The sequence below is a fragment of the Phocoena sinus genome, chromosome 5, assembly GCF_008692025.1.
Source record: "Phocoena sinus isolate mPhoSin1 chromosome 5, mPhoSin1.pri, whole genome shotgun sequence".
Classification (NCBI taxonomy): domain Eukaryota; kingdom Metazoa; phylum Chordata; class Mammalia; order Artiodactyla; family Phocoenidae; genus Phocoena; species Phocoena sinus.
Genome location: NC_045767.1, coordinates 19,286,369 through 19,309,313, shown reverse-complemented (window position 1 = coordinate 19,309,313; position 22,945 = coordinate 19,286,369). Strand labels below are relative to the sequence as shown.

The following is a 22,945-nucleotide window of genomic DNA, read 5'->3' as shown; positions in this document are numbered from 1 at the left end:
CTTCTCTCCTATTAGAAGCTTCATGAGGGCCTGTCTTAATCAGCATTTGATTCCTAGCATCTATTTCACTGCCTAGTATTTGGTAGGACCGCAACAATTTTTGTGGAATTAATGGAAGTCCTTTCTTAGGTAGTTGCAGATGTGGAACTGAACTTTGAAAGACTAAGACTAGAGATTTTCTGAAATCATCAACACAGAGGTAAACTATAGCATGAGATAGGTACTCAGAGAAGAATATTTAGAGAAAAACAATGATCTAGCAACTAGGATATAGAAAGGCCACATAGGTAGGAGGTGAAAGGAAAAAACTATCTTCTGAGCATAGAGTTTCAAAGAAATCTCAAATGGAGTACAGCAAAAAATGATTCTGTTGATTGTAGTAGAAATGTAGATAAAGTATAATATAAAACATTTGCCTTTTAAATTGTGATATTATTGAAGTAGTTTTTAAATTTTGCTTCCTAGAAGACTCTCAAACTCTTATTTGAAATTGTGGAATTATTTTTCCAACTTTTTGGTCAATATATTTTACTAACTTTAAAATGGTAAGGTAGACTTTTTCATTGAACTACCGGTGTAATTAATTCATTTAACCTACTTTCTTTTTACACCAGGCATTTACTAGATGCTCAAATAAAAGTTTGTTGAATATAAATAGGAAAAAAAATGGTAAGAAAGAGGTGGAGGTTGAACATAGGGAAGAGGAAGGTAAAAATAACCTGCTACTGTTAACCTTTTCTTTCAGCTGGACAGCATGAAGTTGTAGCTATAGGCACAGGTGAATACAATTATAGTCAGTGCATTAAGCCAAATGGAAGAGTGTTGCATGATACTCATGCTGTTGTTACGGCAAGGAGATCTCTCCTTAGGTAAGGTAACAAATATATTTAATTAAATATATTAAATATATATAAATATATCTGTTAATATTTAACAGATATATTTAATGCCATCAAATATTAATGCTCTTAGCCTAAAGCAATCACATATATATGTCTTTATTTACAAATGGAATTTTACTCATCATTGAGCTAAGGGTATGGCAGTCTCTTACTTATCCAAGCCATCTGATATTTTCCTGTCACTTTTGGAACCTTATGGTAATTTCAGTGTCTAGCCTATGAATTTTAGTGGCTTCTATTATCAAGAGCTTATGAACTCAGTTTTAAGAGTCATACAACCTTTTTTTTAAGAGAAAAATACTGTCTTTATTACTGATAAAAGTAATTGGAGAGTATAGCTTTAGATCTGGACCAAGTAGGCTTGGTAATATTTCACCCCTGAATTAGTCATACTTATCCAAAGGCAGAAATCAATGAGTTTCCACTCATGAGGTCTGTACAATGTTTACGATATAGCAGAGTGTCGATAAAGTATTTTTTAGGCTGGCAGATCTCAGAGAGAAAGAGAGAAAGGGGCTAAAGCGAGGATGCCTAGTTTCTTTTTCCAAACTTATCAGTCACTCTGCTCCTTGTAAGAGGCATAATTAGCAGATAGTAGAGAAATAAACCAAGAATGTTAATCTTTGGAATTCCTTTTCTGTAAAAACATGAAAAGTGGGACATGAGCATTACCTCCTGCAGTAGTTACCAGCTTTTGTTCTCTTAAGTCACTAAGTTTACTTTTTATAAAACATTTTTAATCGAATTTTTCAAACAAAAGTGAGAATCAGATAATTAATTCCATCATTCAGTTGTCAGCATTCTGATACCAATACCCAATGATCATATCCAATTATTAGCATATCCAGTTATTAGGATTCTGTTGATCTTATTTAATTTATGCACCCTCACTTTTTGTTGGTGGTATTTCTTTACTGGAGTATTTTAAAACAAATTTACATGTATTATTTTATCGGAAAAACTTAAGTATATATCTCTAATAATAAGGAAAGAATCCTATAATCTTAAAAGGAAAGATTTTGGGAAGTCCATGAAGGTAATGCAACTAATTGTCCTCCCATCCCCCTTGGTGCTTAGTGAATTATTTGACCCCTTTAAAACTACCTCTTTGTGTTTATTTCTTGTCATGCTTGGCACTGTCATTTATACTGGTGCTTAATATTTTATTATATATTTCTGATGATAGGATTAAAATCATGGTTTTTTAAATAAGCAAAATAGTATTTGTCCTCTGATTTGATTAGTAGTTTCAGGAAATCTATTTCACTTCTTAATTTAACTTACAGGCTTTGTTATGTTATTCCTACGCTCTTGTGTTTTTGTCTTCAGAACCACTAAGCAGTGGGAACCACAGTTGTGGTCTGCCTGTTTTGGCATGGAAGGGAAAATAGAAGTAAAGCAGAAAATTGATACTTCACCTAGGAGGCTGGGAGCAGAGCTGTCTAAGAAAGAAGGGAGGAATCAGTAGAGAAATGGGTCTTTTGCAGAAAATGATAGTTGAGTACTTTAATGTGAAATGAGAGTGGAGTGGTAGTCGAGGAATGATGCTTTAAGGCAGGTCACTGGGCAGACTGGGCTCTAACTGAAGACTTATCAAGGGACTTAATTCTTCATTAAGTAAGGCTAAGATTATTTTACAAGTTCCTATCAATATCAAAACTTTTGGCATATAGGGACATTGTTCATAACATGAATATAATGTTTGTTTAAGATACTTCATTTTAAAATTTTCTTACTTGATTAAGCTCTATCTCATTAATTTTAGGTACTTTTATAGACAACTTCTACTCTTCTACAGCAAAAATCCTGCTGTGTTGGAAAAATCAATATTTTGTACAGAACCAGCTTCTAATCTACTCACTCTCAAGCAGAATATCAACATTTATCTCTATATGAACCAGTTGCCTAAAGGATCAGCCCAGATTAAGTCACAATTGTAAGTATTATGGAAGCTGTTTTTGAAGGAATCTAGGATGGCCATATCATGCATTCTGAATCCATACAACAAAAGAACAAGTAAATTCATATCTATCCATATTCTTCCTCCAGCCTTGAGGTGTTATTTGTAGGCTGCAAGAGCCTGAAGGCTGAAAGACCACAAAGTCTTTCTCCTTCCCTCCACTCAGTCTGGTCCATTACTACTACTTAAGTATTCCATGTACTTCACTGCTCTCTTTTTGATGCTGTTGAAAATCTTCTATTCCTTTCTAGTTGTAATACTTCATAAACTTTAGGAAGTATGGATTTATACACTCTTCACATACTAACACAGGAGTTAAGGAATGCAGTCTATTCTTCTGGTCAGTCTGTGGCCAAAACTTCATTATCTTGATGAATGGGTAGCATCAGTTAGCATGAAGTTTGAACAACACAGGCAAGCACAAAAAAGAAAGTAAAATTCACTTCAATCCAACCATCTAGAGATAACTGCGGTTTATAGTTTGTTTAAAAGCCTTCCAGTAACACCTTTGAAAACAAGGGTGAGTGTTTCTCTTGAGAGAAACCTCAAGAAAAATAATTTTAGATTTTACTGTTTTAACATATTTTGTTGGAGGTGAATCTTGGATATAAATTGTCAGTTTTCTTTTTTTCATTCTCTAATTTTGTAGTGTTTAAAAATTTTAATATGGAGAAAGGAAATAACTCACAAACTATGGCAGGGACAAAAATTAGGTTTTCATTTGATTTTAAGGGACATAAAGAATGGCACTAATATGAAATTTATCCTTGCTGGAAGCTCTAAATATGGTTAATTTCTGTTTGGTTTTAATTTTGTGGAATGAAGTCACTCCATCCTACCTTGCTTTGGGTTTGCATCTATTTCTGTTACTGGAATTAAATGTACACTGGCAAGTTAAATATGTTTGAGAACAGTTCTTAGGTACATGCAGATTTTACTTTGTCAGCTTTGGGTTTTGGTTTTTTTTTAACATCTTTATTGGAGTATAATTGCTTTGCAATGATGTGTTAGTTTCTGCTTCATAACAAAGTGAATCAGTTATACTATATACCTATGTCCCCATACCTCTTCCCTCTTGCCTCTCCCTTCCTCCCACCCTCCCTATCCCACCCCTCTAGCTGGCCACATAGCACAGGGAGGTCAGCTCGGGGCTTTGGTTTTTAAAGGGAGAAACTTTCTTTTCTTTCTCTAGGCGTCTTAATCCACGTTCTGTGTCTGCATTTGAAGCCCATGAAGAGCTGAGTCTCCATGTGGCTGTTGAAGGCAAAATTCATCTGACTGTCTACTGCCCGGCAGATGTTGTTAATAGAATAAGCAGCATGGCCTCAAGTGACAAACTGATGAGATGGGGAGTGCTTGGTGTACAGGGAGCATTGCTGAGTCAGTTTATACAGCCAGTTTATATCAGCAATATACTTGTTGGTGAGTTGGATTACAGTACCTCTTGGCCTCTTTCACTAAGTCATTTCACTATATTTTATTTACCAGTGTAAAATCACAATTTGCATGTATGAAGCTTTACTTAAGGTAAAATTCAGATCCACTGTTTTGTTGAGGTTTTCATTTCATGGTAACTGGTCATCACATTTAGTATAATATGACTTTTGCCATCTTAACAGGAGGCTAATAAGAATCAATATTTTATGTTAGGCAATTACATGTATTCTGTCTTGAATGTATACTTTTGTTTGTACAGTATTCAATTTTTCCCTTTCTTGTGGAAGAAGATGCTTCTTTGAACTTATCAAATTTACAAGCTTATATTTAGTTATTCCTGAAATAAAAAATATTAAATGCCCATTTTGGTTCTTTCTTACTTTTATGCTTTTTTTATACATTTGGTTATGATTTGGATCCTTTTGATTTGTGAAGTGAGTGGGAAGTAACTAGAACACAAATAATGTGAACTAGTAATTTATTTCTTTCTTTGGTAGGGGCTATTATAGAATGCTGTATTTATATTTGAATGGTTTTCCAGATATTATCCCATTGACAGACATTTTGGGCACTCAATTCTATAGTTTTCATAAAGCCCTAAGAGTTTCAAAGTTTCAGTTACCCTTGGGAAACAATTTAAATACTACCATTACTTGGCTGTTCTTTGTTTACTGCTAATTTTTCATAATGATGGCCCATATGCAAGCTTTGGATCCTTGCATGAGAAGTAGTTTTACTTTTAGAAAGTGCTGTTTCTTTTATTCTTGCGGTTTTTTGTTGTTGTTGTTCTATATATTTTATACCCATTTCTTTAGGAATTTCTCCTATAGACAGTATTTTTTCAGTTCCATGTATATACAAAATATTTTATTTTCTTCCCATTTTTGTTTGGTTTGGCTTTAATAAATGATAAAAAGGAAATAGTAATTATTTATTTTTCTAATATTAAGCTTATTTTCTTTGTTTAGGAAACCTATTACTTGGTTCACAATTCAAAAGATTCAAAAGGGTATTCAGTCAAGTCTTCCTTCTATCCTAGGGCCCTAGGAACCCATTTTACCTCTGTGGCATCCATTGTTACTAGTTTGTTTTTCTTTCCAAAGGTAGTTTATGCTTATAAAAGTATATGCATATTTTTTTGTATTTTACACCAGTGGGATCATACAATTCATACTTTTCTGCACCTTGCTCTTTTCATTTAACAAAGTGTCTTGGAAATTTTTCCATATGAGTATATGAAGAATTTTTCATTATTATAATTCATAACTCTCTGTATGGTATTTCTTTGTACAAACGTATTATAATTTATTTAACCAGTTGTGGGTTAATGGAACTTTAGATTGTTTTTAATCTTTTGCAGCTACCAAATGCTATCATGAATCATGACCTTATTACATTTGTTATTGACACATGTAAAATATATCTATATAAAATGAATTCCTAGAAGTAGAGTTGCAGGTCAAAGAGGTATGCATTTGCAATTTTGTAAACTATTACCAAGTTACCCTCCAAATCATATTCTCACTAGCAATATTTGAGAGTGCCTGTTTGCTCACACCCTAAAAAGTGGTTATTTCTAACTCTTTTTCCAAATATTTATTCTTGTAGATGATTTATTTCTTAGATTTAACTTGGATACCAAAATTATGCTTTATGATGTTTTCTTTTAGTCAGTTCAGATACTCTCTCAGACATTTCAAACTTTTCTCAATCTTCTTTAGGAAAGGCAATTTTTGTTCTTGATAAATGTCTACAAAATGTCTAATAAATGTCTGTGCATTCTCTAGAGTCACAGTTTGGCATGCAAGGCTTTCTTTGACTTTTGTGAAGAAAGATATTTTACAGTTTGCCTTTTGTATGACATAACTCTGTACTATATTTAGTTTCTTAAAAGGGTAGAATCTTAGATTCCTTTAGAATTATTTAGTATTTAGTGGTTTGGACAGGGGCTTAAAAATTAGATCTCATCATTTTGCCTGTCATCTTGCACGTAGCAGTAGGAATACCAAGTAGCAATAAAAATACTATAAAACTTGGTAAAATTGCTTCTGATCTCTTTCTTTGCATCTTTATGGAACATATCTAAATTAATTGGTGTTCTGTCTGGCATAACCTAAACAGATTTTAATGTTTGTTAAAAATGCAGATTTCTCAGCCTCTTAAGATCTGTACTGTATGTCTGGGGGATAGCCCCAGGAATATATGTTTTAAAAGAGCACCACCAGGTGATTCTGATACAGATGATTTGAATGGCTCACATTGAGAAATACTCAGAGTGTCTGTATACTTAAAAGTGTGATATGTACAGCTAAAAGAATCTTAAAGAGTTTATTGAACTAGTCGTGTAGTACAGCTTCTCACTTATTATACAAACTCTTACTTTTTATTTCACATTGGAGTATAGTTGATTAGCAATGCTGTGATAGTTCCCATTGTACAGCAAAGTGATTCAGTTACACATTTTCCCGTTTAGGTTGTTACATAATATTGAGCAGAGTCCCCTTTGCTATACAGTAGGTCCTTGTTGATTATCCATTTTAAATACAGCAGTGTGTACATGTCAATCCCAAACTCCCTAACTATTCCTTTCCCCCACCCTTCCCCCCTGGTAATCATAAGTTTGTTCTCTAAGTCTGTGAGTCTGTTTCTGTTTTGTAAATAAGTTCATTTGTATCATTCCTTTTCAGATTTCGCATATAAGTGATATAATGCAATATTTCTCTTTCTCTGTCAAACTTACTTCACTCAGTATGACAATCTCTAGGTCTGTCCATGTTGCTGCAAATGGCATTATTTCATTCTTTTTAATGGCTGAGTAATATTCCATTGTATGTATGTACGACATCTTCTTTTTCCATTCCTCTGTTGATGGACATTTAGGTTGCTTCCATGTCTTGGCTATCGTAAACAGTGCTGCAGTGAACATTGGGGTGCATGTGTCCTTTCAGACCATGTTCTTCTCCAGATATATGCCCAGGAGTGGGATTACGGATCATATGGTAGCTCTATTTTTAGTTTAGTTTAGTTTTGTTTTTTAAAATTATTTATTTATTTATTAGCTGTGTCGGGTCTTAGTTGCAGCATGCGGGATCTAGTTCCCTGACCAGGGATCAAACCTGGGCCCCCTGCACTGGGAGTGCAGAATCTTAGCCACTGGACCACTAGGGAAGTCCCTATTTTTAGTTTTTTAAGGAACTTCGATACTGTTCTCCATAGTGGCTGTACCAATTTACATTCCCACCAACAGTGTAGGAGGGTTCCCTTCCCTCCACACCCTCTCCAGCATTTATTGTTTGTGGATTTTTTTATGATAGCCATTTTGACTGGTGTGAGGTGATATCTCATTGTAGTTTTGATTTGCGTTTCTCTAGTAATTAGCGATGTTGAACATCTTTTCATGTGCCTCTTGGCCATCTGTATGTCTTCGCAAACTCTTTTTATGCCATTTCTGATAGAGGATCATCTAACCCTACCTTAAAAGGATCCAATAATGTGGAGTATAAGATTTAAAGACAATCTATTCCATTAATTGATAGCTCCAATTGTTTTTAAAAATTACTCTTGAAATCAAAGAGGAAATAAAAAAAATACCTAGAAACAAATGACAATGGAGACACAACGACCCAAAACCTATGGGATGCAGCAAAAGCAGTTCTAAGGGGGAAGTTTATAGCAATACAAGCCCACCTTAAGAAGCAGGAAACATCTCGAATAAACAACCTAACCTTGCACCTCAAGCAATTAGAGAAAGAAGAACAAAAAAACCCCAAAGCTAGCAGAAGGAAAGAAATCATAAAAATCAGATCAGAAATAAATGAAAAAGAAATGAAGGAAACAATAGCAAAGATCAATAAAACTAAAAGCTGGTTCTTTGAGAAGATAAACAAAATAGATAAACCACTAGCCAGACTCATCAAGAAAAAAAGGGAGAAGACTCAAATCAATAGAATTAGAAATGAAAAAGGAGAAGTAACAACTGACACTGCAGAAATAAAAAAAATCATGAGAGATTACTACAAGCAACTCTATGCCAATAAAATGGACAATCTGGAAGAAATGGACAAATTCTTAGAAATGCACAACCTGCCAAGACTGAATCAGGAAGAAATAGAAAATATGAACAGACCAATCACAAGCACTGAAATTGAAACTGTGATTAAAAACCTTCCAACAAACAAAAGCCCAGGACCAGATGGCTTCACAGGTGAATTCTATCAAACGTTTAGAGAAGAGCTAACACCTATCCTTCTCAAACTCTTCCAAAATATAGCAGAGGGAGGAACACTCCCAAATTCCTTCTACGAAGCCACCATCACCTTGATACCAAAACCAGACAAGGATGTCACAAAGAAAGAAAACTACAGGCCAATATCACTGATGAACATAGATGCAAAAATCCTCAACAAAATACTAGCAAACAGAATCCAACAGCACATTAAAAGGATCATACACCATGATCAAGTGGGGTTTATTCCAGGAATGCAAGGATTCTTCAATATACGCAAATCTATCAATGTGATAAACCATATTAACAAATTGAAGGAGAAAAACCATATGATCATCTCAATAGATGCAGAGAAAGCTTTCGACAAAATTCAACACCCATTTATGATAAAAACCCTCCAGAAAGTAGGCATAGAGGGAACTTTCCTAAACATAATAAAAGCCATATATGACAAGCCCACAGCAAACATCATCCTCAATGGTGAAAAACTGAAAGCATTTCCACTAAGATCAGGAACAAGACAAGGTTGCCCACTCTCACCACTCTTATTCAACATAGTTTTGGAAGTTTTAGCCACAGCAATCAGAGAAGAAAAGGAAATAAAAGGAATCCAAATCGGAAAAGAAGAAGTAAAGCTGTCACTGTTTGCAGATGACATGATACTATACATAGAGAATCCTAAAGATGCTACCAGAAAACTACTAGAGCTAATCAATGAATTTGGTAAAGCAGCAGGATACAAAATTAATGCACAGAAATCTCTGGCATTCCTATATACTAATGATGAAAAATCTGAAAGTGAAATCAAGAAAACACTCCCATTTACCATTGCAACAAAAAGAATAAAATATCTAGGAATAAACCTACCTAAGGATACGAAAGACCTGTATGCAGAAAATTATAAGACACTGATGAAAGAAATTAAAGATGATACAAATAGATGGAGAGATATACCATGTTCTTGGATGGGAAGAATCAACATTGTGAAAATGACTCTACTACCCAAAGCAATCTACAGATTCAATGCAATCCCTATCAAACTACCACTGGCATTTTTCACAGAACTAGAACAAAAAATTTCGCAATTTGTATGGAAACACAAAAGACCCCGAATAGCCAAAGCAATCTTGAGAACGAAAAAAGGAGCTGGAGGAATAAGGCTCCCTGACTTTAGACTATATTACAAAGCAACAGTAATCAAGACAGTATGGTACTGGCACAAAAACAGAAAGATAGATCAGTGGAACAGGATAGAAAGCCCAGAGATAAACCCACGCACATATGGACACCTTATCTTTGATAAAGGAGGCAGGAATGTACAGTGGAGAAAGGACAGCCTCTTCAATAAATGGTGCTGGGAAAACTGGACAGGTACATGTAAAAGTATGAGATTAGATCACTCCCTAACACCATACACAAAAATAAGCTCAAAATGGATTAAAGACCTAAATGTAAGGCCAGAAACTATCAAACTCTTAGAAGAAAACATAGGAAGAACACTCTATGACATAAATCACAGCAAGATCCTTTCTGACCCACCTCCTAGAGTAATGGAAATAAAAACAAAAATAAACAAATGGGACCTAATGAAACTTCAAAGCTTTTGCACAGCAAAGGAAACCATAACCAAGACCAAAAGACAACCCTCAGAATGGGAGAAAACATTTGCAAATGAAGCAACTGACAAAGGATTAATCTCCAAAATTTACAAGCAGCTCATGCAGCTCAATACAAAAAAACAAACAACCCCATCCAAAAATGGGCAGAAGACCTAAATAGACATTTCTCCAAAGAAGATATACAGAATGCCAACAAACACATGAAAGAATGCTCAACATCATTAATCATTAGAGAAATGCAAATCAAAACTACAATGAGATATCATCTCACACCAGTCAGAATGGCCATCATCAAAAAATCTAGAAACAATAAATGCTGGAGAGGGTGTGGAGAAAAGGGGACACTCTTGCACTGCTGGTGGGAATGTGAATTGGTTCAGCCACTGTGGAGAACAGTATGGAGGTTCCTTAAAAAACTACAAATAGAATTACCATATGACCCAGCAATCCCACTACTTGGCATATACCCTGAGAAAACCAAAATTCAAAAAGAGTCATGTACCAAAATGTTCATTGCAGCTCTATTTACAATAGCCAGGACATGGAAACAACCTAAGCGCCCATCATCGGATGAATGGATAAAGAAGATGTGGCACATATACACAATGGAATATTACTCAGCCTTAAAAAGAAATGAAATTGAGCTATTTGTAATGAGATGGATAGACCTAGAGTCTGTCATACAGAGTGAAGTAAGTCAGAAAGAAAAAGACAAATACCATATGCTAACACATATATATGGAATTTAAGGGGAAAAAATGTCATGAAGAACCTAGGGGTAAGATAGGAATAAAGACGCAGACCTACCGGAGAACGGACTTGAGGGTATGGGGAGGGGGAGGGGTGAGTTTTGACAGGGCAAGAGAGAGTCATGGACATATACACACTAACAAACGTAGTAAGGTAGATAGCTGGGGGGAAGCAGCCGCAAGGCACAGGGATAGTAGCTCGGTGCTTTGTGACAGCCTGGAAGGGTGGGATGGGGAGAGTGGGAGGGAGGGAGACGCAAGAGGGAAGACATATGGGAACATATGTGTATGTATAGCTGATTCACTTTGTTATAAGGCAGAAACTAACACACCATTGTAAAGCAATTATACCCCAATAAAGATGTTTAAAAAAAAAAAAAATTTTTTTACAGCTGAGGAAATAAAAATTATAAGCCCTCCAAAAAAAAAAAAAAAAAAAAAATTACTCTTTAGAATTGAAATTTGTTTCCCTTTAATTCTGAACTAAATGACAATGCAGATTAAATCTAATTATTTGATGATAATGACCTTGTCCCCTTTTCTCTTAAGTCTTATGAAATCTTTTGCAAATCTTTATTTTGATGCTTGAAAAACCTAAGATATTTTAGTAGATCAATTAAAAATGGAGAGATTATTATAAGACTTCATTTAACTTTTCAAAAACTTTTTGGAGGGCTTCCCTGGTGGCGCAGTGGTTGAGAGTCCGCCTGCCGATACAGGGGACACGGGTTCGTACACTGGTCTGGGAAGATCCCACGTGCGGCGGAGCTGCTGGGCCCGTGAGCTGAGCCTGCGCGTCCAGAGCCTGTGCTCCACAACGGGCAGTTTTTGGAAACTAATTTTATACTGTAGATGTTCTCAGATAATTCATTTTGTCATTTTATGGTGATAGTCTTCCTTTTTTAAGAAAAATGTCTTAAACTTGCACTATAAAAAGGCACTATTATTTGTATAGAAAATAATCCAGAGTAATCTGGAAAAAAATTCATTTTGCTTAGTTATTAAAAGAGCTGGATTTATATTCGTTTTCAAGCCTTTTAAGGTGTATTTGCAAATTTGTTATCCTGTTAAGATAAAGTTTTCTGAATAAATACCTCAAGAATGTTTATCCAGAGGTGTTTCCATTCAGGAGTCCTTTTCAATACGCTAATTTGAATTGTACAATTCCATTATAGGGAATACTAAATTCTGATTCCCTCTTAGTGAAGGAATCTATTTTCAACATAGTTCATGAACTTTTAAGAAGCATGTGATAACCTTAGAGATTCTGTTGTTCATTTCTTTCTTTTTTTTTGTTTTCAGGTCAGTAATAAGAGGTTTAGAATGTTAATAAAAATACGTGCCCAAAATCATTCAGTTTGCCTGCTGGCAGAGCCTGGACTCATACTCAGTTTTCATAACTTCTCATGCTTCTGCCTTTTGTATTAAATTGAGCTCTGACAGCTTTGTCTGAGCCCAGCCAGTGACTAGAATCCCACTATTGTGTCTGCTAAACTTGACACTCTTGAAAGGCAGGTGCTTTGCGACACTCATCTTGGTCTGGTTTGTACCAGGAGGTCAATAAATGTTTCATGGATAAATGCTTTGAGTCAGCATGTTTTATTTTTTTTAAATGCTTTTATTTTTCTTCTTAATACCAATTCTGCTGCCTGGAAAACTTGAAAAATAAATTTTAACTATTATTCTTTACTCTTGTTGCACTTCAGGTTCACCTGGATAGCTTTTAAAATAATATGGGAATGGCATTAGTATTAATATCTCCATCCTTACTGATTCTAATGTGTATCCAGAATTGATGATTACTGCTCTCTGATAATCTGATCTTTTATGTTCCTTTTTCATCAGGTGTTTATTGAGCCATCTACTATATGCTAGGTGCTGTGCACTGTTAAATAACTCTCAGGGGCACCATTCACATAAAATATAGAATGAGAATTAAGAATACAAAGATAAGATGCTTCTGCCTTCATGTCTTCTCCTATTTAGACATGATTTGTGTTTCACAGGAGCATGATTTGTTTTCTCCAGATGTTCTGTAATTTGTGGGTGGCGGTGTTAAAATGTAATGCCTCAGACTAAATATGATGTTTCAGACATGATATGAGCAGTGCATAGTTCTATAATAATGCTGAATTCTTTGACTTAGACACTGTATTTTTATTAATGCAGCTTCAGTTTGTGTGGGCACACCTCAAAGATATTGTGGGTTCAGTTCCAGACCACCATAATAAAGTCAATATCACAATAAAGTGAATCACACGAAGTTTTTGGTTTCCCAGTGCACATAAAAGTTATGTTTACACTATACTATATGTTAAGTGTGCAATAGCGTTATGTCTAAAACAAAGCAACGTACTTACCTTAATTTAAAAGTACTTTATTGCTGAAAAAGGCTAAACATCATCTGACAACACAAGGTTGCCAGAAACCTTCAATTTGTAAAAATCATCATATCTGCAAAGTGCAATATAGCAAAGTTCAATAAATTGAGGTATGCCTTCATTACTTGTTTCAGCAGCTGTTTCTGTTCACTTATATTAACTTATGGTAGACTAAGGTCCTGAGAACTTTTCTTTTTTTTTTAAATTTAATTTATTTTTTTATACAGCAGGTTCTTATTAGTTATCTATTTTATACATATTTAGTATATATATATCAATCCCATCTGAGACCTATTCATGCAGGAAAGTTCTCAGGTCAGGTTTGCTATAGTCTTTACTAAGATTTAACCTTTGCCTTTAATCTTTGAGTTTTATGTTATTATTTCAAATCATTTTAGATGAATCAAATCGAAATTGTGTGATATAATTTTAGAGATATATTTTCCCGGGAACAGGATTTAGCCTCAAGATAAAATTAAAATCATACCTCAGGTATAGCTAATAATTAAAGCATACATATATAAATGGAGAAAGTAAAATTTCTAATAAAATATTAATATACTTGATTTTTTTCTATTAAATTTTATACCACCACATTAAAACATCTAGGTGAAACAATTTGATGTTTAGAGAATCTTAACGTGGAGTTACTGGTAGGTTTTTATTTTTCTTTTTCCAAATGTTATCTTGCTGTTTTAGGCACAACCAATGTCATTATCTTATTACAGTGTCTTAGTCTGTTTGGGCTGCTACCAAAAAACAAAAGAATACCATAGACTGCATGGATTAAACAATAAACATTTATTTCTCACGGTTCTGGGGGCTGGGAAGTCCAAGATCAAAGGGCTGAGAGATTCATTATCTGTTGAGGACCTGCTTTCTGCTTCATAGATGACTGTTCTCAGTATGTCCTCCTATGGTGGGAGGGGTTAGGGTCTCTTATATCATAAGGGCACCAATTCCATTCATATCATAAGGGCACCAATTCCATTCATGAGAGCTCTGACCCTCATAACTTAATCACCTTGCAAAGGCCTCACCTCGAAATACCATCACATTGGGGATCAGGTTTCAGTATATGAATTTTGTGGGGACACACTTAGTCTGTAGTACAGTGTGTAATACGTAACATTTTTTTTAACCCATGTTTTCTGTTCGTTATAGATACAATGACTATTCTACAGAACTTATTTCTTCTTTTTTCCTACGTCTAAGTATATCTTTAACTTAACTAGCTTGCATTAGTCAGTATCTCTTGATTTGGAACATTGAAAGGAGTGCTTAGAAAAAGAGTGTCAGAAGCAACTCATGTTCTTTTTACATCATTTTCTAGTTCCCAAATAATCATAGTGAGTGTAAGCCCAGTAGCCATCTCAACAGTTCCAGTGGTGTGAAAACAAAACTTTATCTGTGAAATATGTCTACTGGTATATAAAGATTCTCTTGTTGTGAGAACTTCAGACCCTCTAAGGAGGAAAGAGATCTGCTTTGGAATTATTAATTTTTAAATAGGAATGACTGTTCCCTAACTTCTATTTTAAGTTTGACGCAGCCCATTTTCTTATACTAATCATCTTTTTGAGCTTTCTTCTTCAACAGTAATTTTAACTGAGAACTCAAAGCTTTTGGCATTGGCCACAGTTATAATCAGAAACGGTCATTCTTTAAAGTACTTCATGTTGTGAAACTAAGCCATGTGGTACTGGAACAGTTCCAAGCTGTGGCTCTCAGATGTGGAAAAATAACACACTTTAACCAGCTATTTCTCAGCTACATATATCTGCTACATTATGTGCTGGTTTCATGCTGTAATCTTAGAAATCAAGACAGAATGAGCCAGTTCTCTCTGGCAGAACCCTGTAAAAGTACTGATTTGTTTCTGGTCAGGTCTGGCTTTTTGCTTTTATTCACTGGAATGTCAATTCATTATTTTCTGTAGAAGATTCTTTTTTGGATGGAAATTCTGACTGTTATTACCTTGTCTTGATTCTGGTAAAGAGTATAGAAGTAGCTACTAAGAGAGTAGAAGTCAGAAAGAGAAGGTTGCAAGATACAGGATAAAGAAGTGAACTATTTACGATTAAACTTTTATTTATATCGTTTTTTTTCAGTATAGTCTTTTCATATTGAACTTCTGAGTATTTACTTTGTTTTTGCTTTGTAGGTGATGGGAATTGCAGTGATACTAGAGGCTTAGAAATTGCTATAAAGCAACGTGTTGATGATGCACTCACTTCAAAACTTCCAATGTTTTACTTGGTCAACAGACCTCATATTAGTTTAGTACCTTCTGCATATCCATGTCAAACAAACTTGGAATATAAATTCCTGAGTCTGAATTGGGCACAAGGGGACATTTCTTTGGAGATTGTGGATGGCCTAACTGGGAAGACCACCGAAAGGTTAGCGTCACTAATTTCTTCAAAAATCACATATTAAGCAAAACAATACATTTTAATATGATTTTTAAAAACTATCTTGTTTTTTGAATACAATTTTTTGAGTTGTGATTAATAATAATAACAGTTATCAAGTGTGACTATGTTGCAGGCATTGTACTAATTAAAAAACTTTTTTTTCTTGAGAACACAGGCCTGGAGAAGTTATATAATTTACCAAAGTTACATAATAAATGGTAGAGCCAGCATTCAAAATCAGTCTCCAGATCCTTTGTTTCTCTAGTGATAATTAGCAAATAATGTATTTGTTTTAAAAATTCAGTTTTTCCTACTGAATCTGAATGTCTGGATTTAGGGCTCCAGAATCTGTATTTTTGACAACTTTCCCAAATATTATTTATGTACACTTGAGTGTGAGAACTATTGTACTATGTTATACTGCTTTCTTATAAAAACCTTGTGGGTTAGGTGATATTGTTTTTTTTACAGGTAAAGAAACTGAGATTCAAGCTAGTTTAAATATCTTGCTTAAAGTCACCCAACTATTAAGTGACACAAGTAGGATTCTGATCTGGGCATTTTATTTCCAAAGCCTTTGTTCTTAGCCATAATACATTATGCCTTTTAGACATTTCTTTGTAATATTCCTGTCATTGATTATCAAGTAAAACTAAAATCCTCCTTTTAGTGTGAAAATACATTTATAATGTGGTAATGAATAATGTTAAAAGTTTAAGTGCCTAAATTTGCTTTCTTTGTGAAAGACAGATTTAAATTAAGATCACATACAAATGTTTCTTGGTATGAACTCAGTCAAGCATACTATTGATTATTTCAACTAGGATGAATTATACTACTTATGCATTGAGTCAGCGTTAAGAAGTGTATTTCTGTTAATAACAGACTACACACATACAAACAAAACAAGTCTTCTGTGGAAGACATTAAAAAACTGTTTACTGAGGGACTTCCTGGTGCTCCAGTGGTTAAGACTCCATGCTTCCAATGTGGGGGGCATGGGTTTGATCCCTGGTCAGGGAACTAATATACCCCATATGCCTCATGGCAAGGCCAAAAAAAAATAATAAAAAAACTGTTTACTGAAAACATAGTAGTATAACAAAGATGAAATTAATGTAAAATGAGCTTAACTCATTTATTATGGCTAAGTGTTTGCCAGGTGATTGCAAAGAAAGCAGATATGATCTGATTATTCATCCCCAAAGCATTACATAAGGCAAAGGACACTTTAGCAATATAATCCACGAAGAAGAACAGTTCTGAGTAACTGCAGCAAATAACATAGTATCAACCTTCATAAAGCAGAAATTACAGAAAATAAAAGGATAAATAGAAATACACTATTAGTTGAGGCAATAATTCACCTCTTTCAGTTCCTAGTAGATTGAGTAAACAAAACAATAAGCAAGAATATAACAGTCTTAAATAACAATAAGGTAGATTTGATTAATTTCTTTAAAACTCTGTACCATAAAATATAAAATATACCTGCTTTTCAAGAACCTGCAGAACATTAACAAAAATTGACCGTATGTTAGGCCACAAAAAAAATCTGAAATTCTAAGAAGTAAAAGTGATGTAGGCAGTGTTCTCTGATTGTGATGCAATCAAACTGTAAATAACAAGATCAGAATATTTAGAAACCACTTTCATTGGGAAAAAGAAGTTCTCCAACTTTTGGCTCAAAGAGGAAATACAAAATGAAATCACAGAATATTTAGAATATTTAGAAAATATTAGAATATTTAGAAAACACGGATATTTAGTGCATTGCATTTCAGAACTTGTAGGATATATAGCTAAAGCAAAGTGAATGGAAAAGCCAATTCTTATATAGCAACAAATAATGAAAATAAACAGAATGAAGAAGTTCATAAAACTAGAAATGTAAATTAAAGATCTAGAGAACTGAAGAAGTTAGAAATGATCATAAAAAAACTGATTCTGTGAAAAAAAATCAGTAGCTAATCTCATATATACTAATGATAAAGGAGTAATTACAGAGAAAATTAAAAGAAGTCATAAGAAACTTCTTTGCCCTACCATGCAAATATATTTGAAAATCTGGGTGCAATGCATATATTTCTAGGAAAATATTTTTCTAAAATTGGTACAGAAGAGGGAAAAATATCTAACATTATTTTCTTGAGAAAGTTACCAAGAAGGCGCCCTACCTCTTTTTCAAAGAAAACACCATTCTGAGGTGGTTCGGATTAATTTTATAAACCATTAAATAGCAGGAACTTCCAGTGCTATCTAAAAAGATAGAAAACATTCAAATACTTTTATGAAGCAAGTGTATCATTGATACTTAAACCTAATAGAAGATTGCTGTCCCCCTACCACAAAAGTTACAGACCAAGCTCACTTTTATATTCAAGCATAATTGCTAAATAAAATATTAGGAAGCAGAACCTTAAAATAATATATTTTATACAATAATACCAAGTGGAATTTTTTCTAGAAATGTGAGAATAACATAGTAAAAATAATACCAAATTAGAAACTCGTATTAATATAATTTGTCATATTAATTGATCTAGGGAAAAACACCATATATTCATTTTTATAAATTCTAAGAAGACATGTAATACAGCTCTACAACTATTCTAGATAAAGATACTCAATAAAAAAGGAGTAGATATTTTTGTTAAGGGTAAAATATATCTTTATTAGTCCAAAAGTGCCATCATGATTAATGATGAAATCTCAGAGTCATTTCTACTAACATCTGAAACAAGACATGATTGTTTACTGTTATTGCTGTTATTTAACATGTTAGTTAATGCATTTGAACAAAAGAAAGAAATGAGAGATATAAAATATTGGAAAGGAGGAGGTAAAATTACGACTTTTTGCATATGGTATCATTTTATACCTGAAAAGCCCAAGAGAATCATCTAAAAATCCACCACCAAAAAAAGGTATGATGGTGGAAAATTAATATATAGAGATTAGTACATTTCATTAATAGGCATTTATGTTAACTATTACTGCATATAAACTATCTCAAAATTTAGTGGCTTAAAACAACAACCATTTATTGCTGTTCAAGTCCTTAGGTCAACTGAGCTAGATTTGGTCGGGCTCTCCCATGTGTCTGGGGTCCACTCCAGGTCAGCTGTAGGGCATCTTGGCTGATCTTAGAGGGACAGCTGGGCTCTGGTCCATGTGTTCTCTCACCTTCTAGTAGACCAGTCTTAGGAGGCTCACATGGCAGAGGAAGGGGTCCCCAGAGAATGAAAACACAAAGCCTCTTGAGGCCCAGGCTTGGAACTGGCACATAGTCTATTTTATTCACCAAAACAAGTCACAAGGCCAGCCCAAATTCATGGGGAGGAGCAATCAACCATAGTTAGTGATGGGAGAATCTGAAAAGTTACATTGTGAAGAGCATGGAGACAGGAAGGAATAAAGGATTTTGGCAATTTTTGTAATCTATCAGGAGAACAACTAATGAGAAGATATAATGAAGGGAAAGAGTTACAATAGCAAGAAAGCTCATGATCTGTGGACCCACTTCTATTAGAAACATAGAAAAATACATATCTATATGTGCATACATACACACATATATATGGAGGGTGGTGAGGTGAGTGTGTATAATTTACTTTTTTAGTGAGTCAAAATTTACAGAGTGAAATGTACAATTTCATGAGTTTTTATATGTATACATTTATTTATTTATTTATTTATATACATGCCTGTGTAACCATTACCCCAGTCAGAATACAGGACATTTTCTTCATTTCAGAAAATACTTTTTTGCCCTCTTCTAGTCAATCCTTGGTAGAACCACTGTTTTAATTTGGATCACCATAGATTAATTTTGCTTCAAACAAAAGAAATGTTCCAAATATCCATCCTCTGCTTTAATTTTTATTGCAGTACTCTGATAACTTAAACTATAATTTCATAAAAGAAATTAGCTTCAGAAAGTTAAATATTCAGAATAATTTTATGTAAAAAAATGTCACTATATGCACTGTACATAATTGAGATAAATATTTGTAGATTCTGTGTTGATTTTAATCCCTACAAGTGCCAACATAAATACTGAATAATGATTAGTGAATGTTTCATTCTTTTCTACTTCAGTTCCCCATTTAAAAGTGGTGTGTCAATGGCAAGTCGGCTTTGTAAGGCTGCAATGTTAAGTCGATTTAACCTACTTGCCAAAGAAGCTAAAAAAGAAGATTTACTTGAAGCTAGTACATATCATGCAGCTAAGGTAAGTCTTAAAAGGAATGAAGCTAATCACTGAAATAAAAATTTAAGACAATAATAATGTGGTAATTTTATAATGCTGATGATACATAGCAAAAGTTGAGTAAATAGTTCCTGAAAATAAGAGATTACCATGTAGTGATAAAATTAATTTTTAAGTGAACATGCTGGAAATTGGATATGTAAATAAGTGTTGCCCCTGAAAGTAGCTACCTCAGTATGGTGTGTACCTACTTTGACAATATCGATCAAAACCTACTGTCATACCCAGAGGAACAAAATGGTAATAAAATTTCTTACGTATATGATATTAGCTATGTTAACGATAGTATTTAAGTATTCTAAAATGATATATTAGTATATTCATATAAATTAATTTGCCTATCTTAAAATTGTGAAACACCTTTAATTTGAGTTTGTGATTTGGGCTTAAGTGATGTAGGTAGCCTTTTTCTATCTTTAAATATATATATTCTTTTTTTAGTATTACGAACATAATTCATGTTGAGTACAGAATTTGGAATTTTCTTTTTAAGTACAGAAGGAAAATATTACTTGTAAATCCACCTACTACTCAAATATAATACTCTAATCTTGTAATGTAAGCATATTCTTTCAGTTTCTTATCATGTATTTATATTTTTGTGTATGTATATATTTTAAAATATTAAGCTTATATTATATATGCTTGTTAATCTGATTTTTTCATTCAACATACTAAGACCTGAGCCGTTTCATAATATGTTATATCCATGTTATCAAATTATTAAATACAAATTGTTTTTAATAACCTAATTTCAGTTTCAGTAATATAGTATTATGTGAAAGTCTCTTAATTTCACCAATATCTTAATACTCAAACTGTATAATTCCATCCTGTAAAGCAATTAATATTAACTGTAGGTTTGTTTGTATATACAAACATTTTTCAGTATAAAAGCTTACCTAGACAATTTCGGGTTTGGGCATAAAGAGGTTGCAAGTCATCTCTGTAAAAAACATAAAGCTGGACAAAATTATCAGGGGATAAAACCCCTTCTCACAACTCTGGAAGTTAACTAAAGGCAGAAAACACACTGAAAAGTGTATACTCTTGTAAAACTTTTAGAACTTTGGGTAAGAACAGCAGGAATTTGTGGCACCTTTGCCCAAAGCTGTTCCTGTTCTCTCTCCTTCCTCTCTGCTAGTTTGAACAGCAAGAACTGTAGTTTTATCAGATTGAGAATGCCACCAAAAGTAGTAGATTTTCTGCTAGAGGGGATGAACTTGATGTGTGGCAGAGGGTGAAAATTTGTGACTTTTTCAACTAAATGTGCCAAACCTGGTAGAGGAAAATAATGGAGAAAATCAGTAACTTCGCTGGCCCAAGGTTGCAGTCCTTGGGGCAAGTGGTATACCAGTTAGTAACTTAACAGGGAGATCTTGGAAGTGAAAGAGCCATGGAAGGGTTGAGAGAAATTCTCTATATATCCTTGGCTGACTGAGAAATTACACTCATGTGCAATGCAGACTCAAGAGAACCTAGTAAAGAGTGAAAGTGTGAAATAGAACTGCCTGCAACATTAAATACACTGTACCACCCACCCCTCCCCAAATGAATTGATCAGAAAAAGGTAGAAGCCTTTTAGGTTCAAGGTGTTCGAGCATAATGTCTGCTGAAATCTTTTCCTTATCACTAAGCTATTTGTTTATCACTAAGCTTTGCAGTTACAGGGTAACCCCTAGGAAGCCAGGCTAAAACATAAGAAAACTAGAAAGAGACAGTACACACCATGGGGAAAACAGATCTCACAATTGCAGCAAACTTAAAAAAAATAAAACAGAATCCAGAGTTGCTACAATATATTATCTAAAAAGTCTGTTTCAACCAAAAATTATGGGATATGTAAAAAACAGGAAAGTAAAACCTATACTCAGGAAAAATAACATTCAATAGAAACTGGTTCTGAGTGGATCCCAATGTTGAATATAGCAAAGGCTTCAAAGCAGCTATTATAAATATGTTCAAGTAATTAAAGGAAAATACAACAATGTTTCAGTAAATAGGTAATCTCGGTAGAGAAATAGAAACTACAAAAAGAAAAACCCCAAATGAATATTCTAGGATTGAAACAATATATAATAACTGAAATGAATATAATTCTCTAGATGGGTTCAACAGTACATTTGAGACTGCAGGAAAAATATCAGTGGACTTTGAAGATAGATCAAAAGAAATTATTTTAAAGGACAGAATGAAACAGGTTAAAGAAAAATGAACAGAACTTCAAAGATTTGTGGAACAGTATTAAGTGTACCAACTTATGTTGGGTTGCCTCCGTTTTTTAAGTAAAAATAAAAGACACATTTTTCACTTTCACCAAGAACTTGATTGAACAACATATTCACCCTTTTGTTCCACTACCTTCTGCCATTTTTCAGGCAACTTCATAATTCCATCTTCCCAAAACTTTTTCTTTTTGAGTAAAGAACTGCTCTGTGTACCTTTTACAGTCTTCCAGGGAATTGAAATTTTTTCCATTAAGAGAATTTTGTAAAGAGCGAAATAAATGAAAATCCAAAGGTACAATGTCTGGTAAATATAGCAGATGAATCAGAACTTCCCAGCCAAGGTGTAACAGCTTTTGCCTGGTCATCAAAGAAACATGCTGTCTTGCGTTATCCTGATGGAAGATTATGCATTTTCTGTTGCCTAATTCTGGATGCTTTTCATCTAGTGCCGCTTTCAGTTGGTCTAATTGGGAGCAGTACTTGTTGAAATTAATCATTTGGTTTTCTGAAAGGAGCTCATAATGGAGGACTCCCTTCCAATCCCAGCATATACACAACATCAACTTCTTTGGATGAAGACCAGCGTTTGGTGTGGTTGGGTGGTGGTTCATTTCAGTTGCCCCATGATCTCTTCCGTTCCACATTATTATACAGTATCTACTTTTCATTGCCCATCACAATTTGTTTTAAAAACGGAATATTTTCATTACATTTAAATAGAGAATCGCATGTGGAAATACAGTCAAGAAGGTTT

The 22,945-nt window shown here is 34.0% G+C and overlaps 1 protein-coding gene across 2 annotated transcripts in view; it reads left to right on the top strand.

Moving 5' to 3' along the window:
* ADAD1 (adenosine deaminase domain containing 1) overlaps positions 1 to 22,945 on the top strand; it is a 55,871-nt gene that overhangs the window by 18,851 nt on the left and 14,075 nt on the right. The window contains exons 6-10 of one of the 2 annotated variants that reach the window (XM_032633108.1): positions 746 to 869; positions 2,701 to 2,838; positions 4,055 to 4,284; positions 15,438 to 15,675; positions 19,792 to 19,924. In XM_032633108.1, coding sequence (XP_032488999.1) covers positions 746 to 869; positions 2,701 to 2,838; positions 4,055 to 4,284; positions 15,438 to 15,675; positions 19,792 to 19,924 — 863 coding nt within the window. Of the gene's footprint in view, positions 1 to 745; positions 870 to 2,667; positions 2,839 to 4,054; positions 4,285 to 15,437; positions 15,676 to 19,791; positions 19,925 to 22,945 lie in introns of both variants that reach the window. The other variant, XM_032633107.1, reaches the window with a different exon arrangement.